The 13,602-nt window shown below is 40.7% G+C and overlaps 1 protein-coding gene across 1 annotated transcript in view; it reads left to right on the forward strand.

The window, feature by feature from the left end:
- LOC126185094 (tyrosine-protein phosphatase 69D) overlaps positions 1 to 13,602 on the forward strand; it is a 367,349-nt gene that overhangs the window by 257,186 nt on the left and 96,561 nt on the right. The window contains exons 16-17 of the mRNA XM_049927899.1: positions 6,699 to 6,903; positions 10,731 to 10,922. Coding sequence (XP_049783856.1) covers positions 6,699 to 6,903; positions 10,731 to 10,922 — 397 coding nt within the window. The remainder of the gene's footprint in view (positions 1 to 6,698; positions 6,904 to 10,730; positions 10,923 to 13,602) is intronic.

The raw sequence follows: 13,602 nt of genomic DNA on the forward strand, positions 1-13,602 counted from the left end.
AAAATTCTGCACAGTTTAAAAGCTTATAGGTGAAAATATTACCATTTCATCAAATAGAAAAATAATTTGGAGAATAGTATCTACTTAAGAGATCTGTTTGGAGAAAAACTCAACATTGTTATTTTAATAATACTTATATTCAACTGACAGATGTTTAGTCCTGGTCTCCTTCAAAATACCCTCTCCTTTATTCACACTGTTAGCCCGGAGGAGTTTCCATTTTGCCATGCAGTTCTCAGTCTCTTCTGGAATATTCTTCAGGGCCAGTGCCAAGTTTTTCTTAATGTCATCAATGGTGTCACAAGCACAAATGTTGATGTTCAAAAAAAGAAGTGATCACATGGAATGTGGTCTGAGGATTAGGATAATGGGATAAAAAATGGCATACACCTGCAATATGAGACAAAGATTACTCATTAAGTGATGCTGCTGTTGGTAACCTAAAAGATACAACTGCTGCTTATGTTAAGACTCTCACTGCCAGTAGTGTTGTTGGTCCGTACATTGACAATGAAGTTTTCTGTGATCATGTCAATAGTTTGTCCACTTCAGATTTATGAATGTAGCTGTAATGTGGAGGCTGGGAACATTCTTCTTTTCTAAATTATGTTTTACTGTAGTGCAAATCAGATAGACTATGTTTCAATAAGGTTTAAGTAAGGAGATAATCTAAGAACTGAGTGCTCATTTATGGTGAGGATATGATTAGTGTGGTGTCACCGCCAGACACCACACTTGCTAGGTGGTAGCTTTAAATCGGCCGCAGTCCATTAGTACATGTCGGACCCGCGTGTCGCCACAGTCAGTATTTGCAGACCGAGCGCCACCACACGGCAGGTCTAGAGAGGCGTACTAGCACTCGCCCCAGTTGTACGACGACTTTGCTAGCGACTACACTGACGAAGCCTTACTCTCATTTGCCTAGAGACAGACAGAATAGCCTTCAGCTCAGTCCATGACTACGACCTAGCAAGGCGCCATTAACCATATCTGAAGATAGTCTCACTTGTATCGTCAATAGCGATGTACCACAAGGATGCATTAAAGTTGAGTATTACTTAGATACGTACTTTGCTTTGTAGCATTCACTAAGTATCCTGTTCCAGACTTCATGCCAGCCGGCGTGTGTGTACGCGGGCCCTTCGGTAACCTCACCCTGTGTCTAGACTGTCTTGTCTAGACACAACAATTAGTTTCAAATCTTTTGAACCTTTCCTTGTTGAGTTTAATAATACTACATAATTCTGATTTTTATGTAACTTCATGAAACAACACACATTTTTGTGAAAGCCATTTAATTATTTCAGCATTGCAAACAGAAAAAGCAAGCAATAGATTCACTTTGACAAGCATAGACTTAAATAGTAACAGCACAACTGGTAAAAACCCATTTTCACTGCTAGCATTCACAATAATAGCTCGCTTTTCCTTGTCACAGTAACAGCTCACTTTTGCTTGGAAACCAATGCAAGAAGCCTCTGCCCACTCTAGAAATGACAGGTAGTGTATAGCAAGTCCACATACGTCTCATTAATACATGTTGCCACGAGATATGGTGCATGCAGTGTAGTGTAGTGGAGTGTTTAGAATTGCTGTCTAGTATGCTGCGGGTTGCCAGTTCAGAACCAACCAGGAGCTATTATTTGTTACTTAGTATTTATCATTTCTGGGAGGTTCTTCAAGTATCATATGTTTATATATCCTTGAATAGTCAATGTTTGTGTAAATACCAGCATTCAGGAATATTCGATGTGTGTATAAATCGCCAAACACTCTGTCCAGGAAGTTATTTCTGTTATGTCTCTACGTTGGTGTCAGTAATAAATGTGCTTTCGCTCCAGAGTGTTGTGCTTCATTGACAACCCTGCCTTCATATATGAATTTGATTGTGGTTTCAGCATGACACTGGTGGAGATACCGGGTCCTTCAAAACGTACGTCACCATGGCCCCAATTAGGCAACAAAAAGCTGTCATGTACATGGAAATTAACCAGAATACAAGCAGTACATTCTGTGGCTGCCGACCAAAATCGACCACATGCCTAAATTAATACACCATGTGATCTGCAAACATAGGGGTTGTTAGAAAATCATCTACATTGGCTTCTTTTTAATCCATTCAGGACACACACAATGTAAAATAAAAGGTTAAGTGCACATACAATTTAAATGACAACAAAATCAGATATATCATATTCCTTAACCTAAATATAACATGTATGTATGTACTTCAGGAAAATAATAATAAAAGCTGAGGATGTCACAACTTTAGTGAAACATGTTCAGGTGATAAAACAAAATGATAATTTCTGTATTTGGATTAAGACGGACTCATCCTTAATTCACTGTTATTGTTCTGCAAGTACGGGCACTGGGCTCAAAACCAATATTCCCGTGAAAGGCAAACGTCCCGAGTTCAAGTCTCAGTCAAGCACACAGTTTTAATCTGCCAGGAAGTTTAAGTTCCAATATGGTAGTGTTTCTCAAGTATGGGTATGCACACTATCATCTTTTTCTCAGAATGTGCTCATACTATCGGTGATTCGTAAAAGACTTTTATACCAAGGCACATCGCTTTCAAGACCTTCTGCAGGGATATGCCAAATTTTCCTGGAACAAGATATAAGATCTTTCCCTGTTCATATAAAGACACTGACATCTTCTCCAGTTCTAGCATTGTATGATGAGAATAGAGAGAGAAGGCATCATGTACAAAATTCTCAGAGTAACTCCTTGCAGATCTATAGCACACTTTATAGACAGCATGCTCAATGATAGGGTGTTCCAAATAAGTAAGGGCACTGACAACAGCTCCATCAAAAAACTAAAGAATGGCTTACCACAAGGATCAGTGCTCGCACCACTGCTGTTTAGCCTCTATATTGCAGACCTGCCAGAAACACAATCAAGAAAGTTCGGGTATGCTGACGATTGGGCCCTCGCTACAAGATGTAGCACAATCGAAGCATCTGAGGACATCCTAATGAAAGACCTGAAGATATTTCCGTAAGTGGAGACTTCAACCAAATGCTTCCAAAACAGAGGTTAGTTGCTTCCATCTCAACAACAAACTCGCTGGAAAGGAACTCGACATTCGATTTGAAAACACCATTCTCAGGCACAATAAAACTCCGAAGTACTTGGGCAAGACACTGGACAGAATACTATCTTTTAAAGAGCACCTAACAAAGACCGCTGAAAAATTAAAGACAAGAAATAACATTATTCAAAAGCTCTGTGGTACTATGATTTGGCTAAACAACCCAAATGTAAAAAAGATGGATGTCCAGTTGCATAACACTCTAAGGATGATTTCTGGAGTAATTAAACCCACTCCAATGCAATGGCTCCAAATATTAAGGCACATCCCGCCGCCACACCTGCGACGTACTGATGCCCTTGTATGTGAATACAGAAACATCATGGTAAATCAAAGCCTGCCAATCCACCAAGACATTGAGGCTGCAAATGCTAATAGGCTTCAATCTAGGAACCCGCCAACAAGAACAGCAAGGACCTGTGTACAAGAAGGTTTCAGTATCACAAACGCATGGCAAAATCATAACATGCCTTGCATCACACAAAAGCCACCTGGTTTTGACCTACCATGCAAAACGGCGTCCACTCTAAATAGGATTCGAACTCGTCATGGCAGATGTGCTTACTCCCTGTATAAATGGGGTAAAATACCACCCCTCAGTGTGACTGCGGAGAAAACCAGGCCATCAGCCACATTGTTGAAAAGTGTTCCAGAAGAGCCTATAATGGGAGCCCCAATGACTCCCTGCTCGCAACTCCAGAGTCGGTAGATTATATTAATAGACTTGATGTTTGTTTGTAATCCTTAAACTTTGTTATATTAGTGATGTTTGTTTGCAATCCTTAAAATTTGTTATATTAGTGATGTTTGTTTGCAATTATTAATGTTTGTTATATTAGTGATTTGTCTGTTTCTTTCTTATGTGTCTGTATTACCACACGATAAATAAAAATAAATTAATGATGAGAATGCAAAGACAGAACTGACACTATCCCTTCAGGATAGGGGCAGTTCTAGTACAAATTCATGAAGGTACTAGAAAGGTGATAGCTTATACTCCCAGAGTATTCTTCAAGTTTGAGATGAACAACTTTATAACTGAGAAAGTGTGCCTTGCAGTTGTTTGGGCCCTCAGCATGATGCACCCGTATTATTTGGCAAACTCTTCACTGTTGGTGATGGATCTCATTGTCTGTGCTGGCTGACTAATGTGAATGAACCCTTCAGGTTGAATGGCAGATTGGGCACTGAGACTTCAGGAGTACATCATGATGATAGTATGCAGAAACAGACACAGACACAAAGACACTGACTGCCTTTCAAAGAATTCTTTAGCAGAACATAGCAGTGTGGATGAAATCTGTCATTGCTGCATTACCGTATTTACTCGAATCTAAGCCGCACTCGAATCTAAGCCGCACCTGAGAAATGAGACTCGAAATAAAGGAAAAAAAAATTTCCCGAATCTAAGCCGCACCTGAAATTTGAGACTCGAAATTCAAGGGGAGAGAAAAGCACCTCCATATCGAAACAAAGTTTGTCCATTGTAATATGAGACACAATTTAGGTCGAATGAATGATACAGCTACAGTAGTTTGGTTCGAGTCTAAGCTTAGCAGTTAAGCTTTACCACGTAGCCATTGCTATGCGTCAGGCGCTCCGTCCGTATTTATACGGGTGCCCTTCCTTTTTCATGTGCTTCGTCTGGTTTGAATCGATTGCTTATTTTGTTTTGATGTGATAATTGCCGTTTTCTTTGTCATAGGTGTTTGCGTCACTCTTAAGCTGAAAATGCATTACTGCACTGTGTCATGCATTGTTTGTCGCATTCTGATAGTGCGTGTTTACGGCCTGTCGCGGCTCGCGGCACAGCTTGCTTTTGTGCGCGCTACCGCCGCGTACAATTAAAAAAAAAAAAAAAAAAAAAAAAAAAAAAAAAAAAAAAAAGAGGAATCGTCTCATTAGCGAAACAATGACAAGAGACCGCAATTTGTTGTTACTTACACTGCTGCTTTCTTTGATAATGATCAACAAGAATCAAATAATAGACTGCGTATGATAGAACATGTTCTGAACGAAAGTTAGGCGAAAATTTTTCTCCGTTAGAAAATCTTTGCGGTCGCTTCTTTATTACATCAAATTCTGCACAGAAATTAGTCATTTTAGATTTAAAAATCTAGTCACTTGCCGTGCTTCATTTCTGACTGTATCACTATTAGGCATAAGAATAATACGAATATAAACATGACACGATACATATATTCTTCCGCGTTTGCTGTTGTCTCACTCAAGTTTCGTAGTTAATTAGGCAGACAGGATTTAAATGAGATAGCAGCACACACGGAAGAAAACATGGCAAAATGTTTATATTCGTATAATTCTTATGGTGAAGAGAATACTGTATATGATTCAAATTTCATCAGGTTCCTATTAGCAACCATCTCTTCTCACAGATAGGAAGAAACTCAGAACGTAGAGTTGGCCATATTGACAAACATCCCAAACAGTCTTGCCAGTCAGATTTTCATAGTACACTAAAATTGTGCTACATTCGAAGATGAACAATACAAAATTTGTATTTACTTTGTTGGATAATGTATGAAAATGCAGTGGTCGAAACTTGCGGCGGAGAAAAAAAAGCTCGTCTTCTCCTTTTTTTTTTTTTTTAATTTATTTACTGACGCTTAGATTTTGGCGCCAGTATTTATCCTCTACAAAGTATGCCTGCATAGCGCTACATATATTCGGCGGCAGAAGTTAGTTGTGGCGGCATGTACCGACATTTTTCATAACTTCTGCTTGCTTTGCACTCGATTCTAAGCCGCAGGCGGTTTTTTGGATTACGAAAACAGGAAAAAAAGTGCGGCTTAGATTCGAGTAAATACGGTAAATGACATTGTTTCTTAACAGAGAGTTGATCCAGTGTTGCTGAAAACTGTAGAAGTCAGAAGTGGTTGCTTGTCACCCCAGCTCATCTGCGGTGGGATTGTGACAAATCTAGACAGAGGTATCACTTGTCAGGTCTCTACGGATCTGTTAGATGCTATGTAAGCAATCAAGACGTTTCCATGGAATTACTACATGCCAAGTCTGGATAGTCATACACCTTACAAATGGACGACTTCATCAGTCAAATGAAAGACACTATGTAAATCACTGTAAGGAGTCTCAATGATGGAAGTCCATGCTGCAGTTACCTCCGGAGCATCTAGTACCAATCTTCCACTGACAACCTCACCTGCTGTGCTGTCACCAAATCTGTGCCAATTGCCGAAGCTCCAGAATATTGCAAAGTTCTCTGTAGAAGACCTCATTTTGAAGCATGGAGCATCCCATTTGATGATCTCTGATCATGTAAAAAAATTCAGTCCTTGTTACTTTGCTAATAATTCGTGTAAAAATCCCCCAGGAGACTACATGCCTGTTTGAGTTTAAACTTTTGCATTTCTTTCCCCCTCTGCAATTTCTTTTAACCGTTATATGACAATTGAGTGTGTGTGTGTGTGTGTGTGTGTGTGTGTGTGTGTGTGTGTGTGTGTGTGTGTGTGTGTGTGCCCTTCCTCAAACTCCTACTTATTTAATGGAAAAATTGTTATAGATCTAATTTGAAACTTTACAGATTTAAGTGATAGTTTAAATATTGGTTTTTATATTTCAGCTTCTTCCAGATAGATTTGCTGACAGAACAACAAGAAATTCAGAAGCTAGGGAGAACATGTACAAGAATCGGTATCCAGATATAAAAGCTTATGATCAGACAAGAGTTCGCCTTTCTCAGATTGATAGTATAGTAGGTTCAGATTATATCAATGCAAATTTTGTTGTAGGCTACAAAGAAAGAAAGAAGTTCATCTGTGCTCAGGGTAAGTTCAAATCACTTCTCTAATGAATGTAAACTGTGTAGAGTCCATTAGGGAATGTTAATGATATTCTGTAACTACTACTACTCTGAAACTTTTTGGACTCTACCCCCTCACCCAAAAAAAAAAAAAAAAAAAAAAAAAAAAAGTTGTTTTAAGCTGCCCTACTACTTTTTCAAATAATTCAAGGAGTAAGGATAACAACTCGCCAAGTAGTGGAAGTGTTGAGTTTTCAAAAGGCGCAAGGCTGAGAACTTCGTTGGCCTGTGGACTAATCCTTTTATGACTTGTAGAGCATGCACGTGTGCTCTCTCTCTCTCTCTCTCTCTCTCTCTCTCACACACACACACACACACACACACACACACACACACACACACACACACACAGCTAAACTACTGGCAAAATTGTACAGGTGTGAGTTTATGTATGTACGTATGTGTATGTGTACTCTGTAGTTCTAAATAAGCTAGCAAAGTTCTCTGTCTTGTTTATGTATCTTTTAGTGACTGAGTGCTTCTAGTATTCTGTGACATGTTATCTTTACCCTTAAAATTATTTACTTCCCACCAAAACTTTGCATTAACATATTTATGATATACTTCTTTGTTGTTCATGATGTAAGACATTTAAAAATTATTACGTTAGTGCTCACACTTAGTGTGTCAGTTACAAATAAAAACTTATCATTAATATGTGATTTTAGGAAGTAGTCCCACAAGTTTGTCATCAGTGTGTCATGTGTAATTTGGGAAACTGCAAGTTGAATGTTGTCTGCAGGGTGATTTTTGCTAAATGGAGACAAACTGCGGGATCCCTGAAAGGGTAAGGAGCAGAAAAGGTCATGTGGACATATGGTCGGAAATCCATTGCAAGGGAGGTACACCATTTGAAGGTGGAGACAAAAGATCTTTGACACTGTATATTTAAGTGATTAAAAACAAACACAAGAACACACCAGGCAAGTGGGAATGTTCTGTTCATACTACTGTTGTACTAGCATGGGGGCAGCAAAACATGGGCACCGATTCGGCTGCAGTGTGTGGTTGGGGTAGATGTTGTTGAGATGTCTAAGCACGGAAATGTGAAAATTACATGGAGCTCTATCATGTAGTAGAACATTACCTATGTATTATGATAGGCACATGTTCCAGCAGGGGAGGCAGGTTCACCTCCAGGAAGTGCAGATATACCTCGTGTGTGAGGCATAGTAGAAGAATGAGTGGTCCCACAAGGCAGTCGCCAATAATCTGCACCCACACATTGTGGCTGAACCCATTTTGATGGTTCGCTGCCACAATGCCACAGAACAAATTTCTGGCCATTTGATTTCTTCTTCTTCTTCATCCCCCCTCCCCCCTCATCGCGATTGCGGTTTATTGTATCGGGGACATTGCTGCTCGCATTGGTCGAGATCCAATGACTGTTAGCAGAATATGGAATCAGTGGGTTCAGGGGGGTAATACGGAATGCCGTGTTGGAACCCAACAGCCTTGTATCACTAGCAGTCAAGATGACAAGCATCTTATCTGCATGGCTGTAACGGATCATGCAGCCACGTCTCGATCCCTGAGTCAACAGATGGGGACGTTTGCAAGACAACAACCATCTGCACAAACAGTTTGATGACATTTGCAGCAGCATGTACTATCAGCTCAGAGACCATGGCTGCGGTTCCCCTTGACACTGCATCACAGACAGGAGTGCTTGCGATGGTGTACTCAATGACGAACCTGGGTGCACGAATGGCAAAACGTCATTTTTTCGGATGAACCCAGGTTCTGTTTACAGCATCATGATGGTTGCATCCGTGTTTGGCAACATCGCGGTGAACGCACATTGGTAGCGTGTATTCATCCTCGCCATACTGGCGTATCACCCGGCGTGATGATATGGGGTGCCATTTGTTACACGTCTCGGTCACCTCTTGTTCGCATTGACAGCACTTTGAACGGTGGACATTGCATTTCAGATGTGTTACGACCCGTGGCTCTACCCTTCATTCGCTCCCTGCGAAACCCTACATTTCAGCAGGATAATGCACGACCGCATGTTGCAGGTCCTGTACGGGCCTATCTGAATACAGAAAATGTTCGACTGCTGCCCTGGCCAGCACATTCTCCAGATCTATCACCAACTGAAAATGTCTGGTCAATGGTGGCCGAGCAACTGGCTCATTACAATACGCCAATCACTACTCTTGATGAACTGCGGTATCGTGTTGAAGCTGCATGGGCATCTGTACCTGTACACGCCATCCAAGCTCTGTTTGACACAATGCCCAGGCGTATCAAGGCCATTATTACGGCCAGAGGTGGTTGTTCTGGGTACTGATTTCTCAGGATCTATGCACCCAAATTGCGTGAAAATGTAATCACATGTCAGTTCTAGTATAATATATTTCTCCAATGAATACTCGTTTATCAGCTGCATTTCTTCTTGGTGTAGTGTTTTGATAGCCAGTAGTGTAGTTTGACAGTGGGCAGATGTGATGGCCTGGAGGCTCAGCATGAGCGCTTCAGAAACGGCATGACTTGTCAGGTGTTCAAGAAATGCTGTATTGAACATCTTCAGCACATGGTGAAATCAAGGTGAAACCACGTCCAGATGTCGTGGGGTTGGACATCCACCCCTCATTACAGATGTCGGACGTCATAGGCTGGGCAGACTGGCTAAACAGGACAGGTGGTGAACTGTGGCGGAACTAACGTCAGACTGTTGGACAGAGAACAAGTGTATCTGAACACACAGTGCACTGAACACTCCTTATGATGGGCCTCGGCTGGTGATGACCCATGTGTGTGCCAGTGTTAACACCACAATGTCAGTGGCAGTTATGGTTGAAATGGGCATGTGATCATTGGCACTGGACAGTGATGCAGTGCCAGAGCGTTGCATGTTCTGATGAATCCCGATGCCTTCTTCAGCGTGCCAATGGGAGCGCACGAATCCATCTTCCAAGGGAGCAGCTCCTTGACGCCTGTACTGTGGGACGGAGACAAACTGGCAGCAGCTCCGTTGTGATCTGGGGAACATTCACGTGGACATCCATGGTTCCATTGGAGCAAGCAGGTGCAAGGCACCATGATGGCCAAGGAATGTTGTACACTGGTTGCAGACCACATACAGCCTTTCAAGATTATCATGTTGACCTATGGCAGTGGAATTTCACATTACGATAATGCACCATGTTACAATGCCAGGAGTGTGATGAAGTTGTTCAGGGAAGCACAGTAGTGAGTTCCTGTTGACCCTGTAACTCGCCAGATGTGAATACGATCGAACACATCTGGGATGTGATTGAACGTGGCATCAGAGCTCATTGTACCCTCCCCAGAATTTAGGGGCATTAGGTGATTTGCATGTGCAGATATGGTGCCAACTCGATCCAGTGACCTACTGAGGCCTCACTGCTTCCATGCCACAACTTGTCATTGTTGTTACTGTGCCAAAGGTGGACATACTGGCTATTAGGTAGGTGATCATAATGTTCTGCTGATCAGTGTATGTAAGCTACTAAACAGCATTTCCATTTTCCACTTTGGCTATTAGTGTAATATTTATTTCAGTGGAGACTGGAAAAAGATGTGATGCATATTGATGAAGAAAAGTATGTGAAATATGAGAGAGATTGATTTGTAAGTTGTTTACTTGTATAGATTTTAGAAAGTAACTGAAGTACTGTGCATTGCAAGTAATTTTCTTTCTCACAGTTTTCTAAAATGCACATGAACCTCTGATGTTATCAATTTTTCACTGTGCTTTATGTGTAGTTAAATAGTGTTACCAAAATTAGACAGTAATATCCTTATATTTTGTGTACATCTCAGGGCCAATGGACAACACCGTATGCGATTTTTGGCGGATGATATGGGAACAACATTTAGAACTGATTTTGATGCTTACAAATTTGGAAGAGTATAGTAAAACAAAGTGTGCAAAATATTGGCCTGATTCAATGGATGGAGAGAAGATCTTTGGTGACATCAGTGTAGCACATGTTCATGAGAAGAGATACTCTGGTAAGTTTAAACTCTTACTTAGCATTGGTATTTTCAGTATATCAGATTTGTTTTACTGTCTCCATATGCTGTTGCAGTGTGTTGTCCACTTCTTGGATTTGACAGTGCAGTAGTTACTTTTTTTCCAATATTTCCAAGGGAATCCCCATTACCAAAGGAGTGTCATTAATGTAAAAATAATTTCATATTATTTCATGGTGAATGTAGTGTGTTTTATTTTGTAAATAAATCTTATCATTGTTTTATCATGCATTGCTTCAATTTCATTATTCCTTCATAGATAATATTTTTTCAGAAGTGTGAGTTGTCAGTACAAAAATAACTGAAACTTAGCCTGAAAGTTAAACAAAGAAACATTTCAGGTCAAGTTCATTACATTCTCTCAAAACGGATTTAGTCAACTTCAATCAAATGTTATCAGGGTTGCCATAAGTTCTGGAAATCAGGGAAATATCAGAAATTTCAAACGCCTCACGGGAATTTGAAAAAAAATGGGAAAAATCTCATTTTTGTCTCAGAAGATAAAATTGTTTGTTTACTGAGATGTCATGCTTCATCACTGGCTGGGTGCAGCAGAGTATGTGCGGTGCTTCCCTGCTCTCTGATTCTTACTGCTTCTCCCCTTTCCACCCATCCCCTCAGCTTGCAGTTAGTGTTGCCACTACTTGCTTCTAGCCTAGCAGCTGCGGATGAGAGGCAGGGAGGCATGAGAAGTGGTTTGTTTGGATCTGATTCTCAGAGATTGTTGATGCAGCTGCCGGAGACAATGGTCATGTGTGCACGAGTTGAGTTTGAGTGATTGTGTGAATGTGTGTGCACTCTCGTTTTCTGGCAAAGGCTATGGCCAAAAATTTAGTTATGAGAGTGTGATTGTCTTTTCTATGTGCCTGTCTCGGCTCAGCGATCATCTTTATGGTGAGTTGCTACCTATCCTCATTAGTATTGATTCTCAGAGTATTTGTGCAAGTTATCTGTTGTGTGGGTGATCACTGCGGTCTGATTTCATCAACATGATGTCTGTGACATGTGAATAGCTGGCCACATGAGTGGACTTCCATGGCGGGCCAAAAGCACAGGCCATTTCTGTGGGTGTCTCTAATGGATTGGGCCTGCCGATCTGAAGTCCATAGTTTCCCAATAATGTGCGGGCACTGCCAGTCAGATCTAGTGTCACCGACCTGCCCACAGGCTGGGTCTGTCTGTCTGTCTGTCTGTCTGTCTGTCTGTGTGGTGTAATGCAGTAGATTTTCATGATTTATCCATGGACCCAGGACTGTAGTGCTCCTTGGCAGACCAGAGGCCACAGGCGATGGATTTCAGGAATTGCGACTGTCTCACAGGAAGTACATTGTACAGTGTGGCGTTTTATAGACATTTTATTTATTCTAGTACATCTTGGCACTTCAAAAGTGGTTTATATTTTAGAAAGTACGGATGATAAGAAGAAGAAAATTGTGTCAGTTGCTGGCAGTTTATATGCTCTGTACTCATGTATTTCTTGAAAGAAAAATCACACGACACCTGTAGAATAATAGACATAACACAGTTAATAATAACTGACGATAACAAACATAGTAGAACCAACATTTTATTGGTGGTCATCTATACTGTTGGTTTACACAATTGTTCCCCATCATATACATTTCTTTCAAGAGGCCTACTTTTTTCTGAGGTTATTTCTGAAAGCAGTGAAGGTATTTTAAATGTCTTGCGACTCCAATGAAATGTGTATTTTTGTCACCAAATGTGTTTCACTTTATTGAAATAAAATTACATCAGTGGTCTTAATGAAACATATATACCATTTGGCTTGCTTTCTCCATCGAAAAACAGTTTATTACACAAGATGTTGATGTTAGTACTTAAGAATTTTAGTCACACATTTAGAAATACAGAAGTCTTTACATTTTTTTGTCAACTTGAGATCTCAAAATTTGTCAGGGAAAAATGCTAAAACTTGTCTGGAAATCAGGGAAATATCAGGGAATTTCATTTGGGGAAACTTGTGGAAACCCTGGTTATATTAGTGTAATAGATATCCATGATACAAAAGACAATCAGAAAAAACATCAATTTATCTACAGATGAATTTGTATTACATACACACACCTAACAAATCAGAAAATATTGTAAGCTTAGGGGAGAGGAAAGGTTTGTGGCAGCTGGGAGAGGGTTTTTTGTGTACGGGGGAGGGGGGGGGGGGGGGGGCAATCAGGGGTCAGGGCATGTGCAACTGTTGAGAACTAAGAGAAATATCTCTCAATCATATTGACAAAATATGGGCACAGGTCAATTCTGATAAGTCACCTAACAGAGTAGAGAGATACAAGAGAAAGAGATGAGAGCAGGAAGAGAAGTGCAGTGTCTGAACAAGAGAGTAGTGGGGATGCAGAAATGGAGGATATTGCTACAGGGATCATTCCTACCTACTCAGTTCAAATTGGGTGATGGGGGTGTTGGTGTTAGAGGTATCCAGATGGCATGGGTTTTGATGCAGCTTTTGAAGTAATTGGTGATACAGTGTGTAGCCTGTGCAGCAGTCAAGTAATTAATGTTTTGGTTAGCCACTGTTGAGTGGTAGCCATTAACATGCCTAGAGTGCCGACTAGTTGTTGAACCTGAAAAGAAACCTCCACAATTATTGCAGTATGGGTAGAATATAAGGATGTATACGACCCGG

Source organism: Schistocerca cancellata, chromosome 4, assembly GCF_023864275.1.
Source record: "Schistocerca cancellata isolate TAMUIC-IGC-003103 chromosome 4, iqSchCanc2.1, whole genome shotgun sequence".
NCBI lineage: Eukaryota > Metazoa > Arthropoda > Insecta > Orthoptera > Acrididae > Schistocerca > Schistocerca cancellata.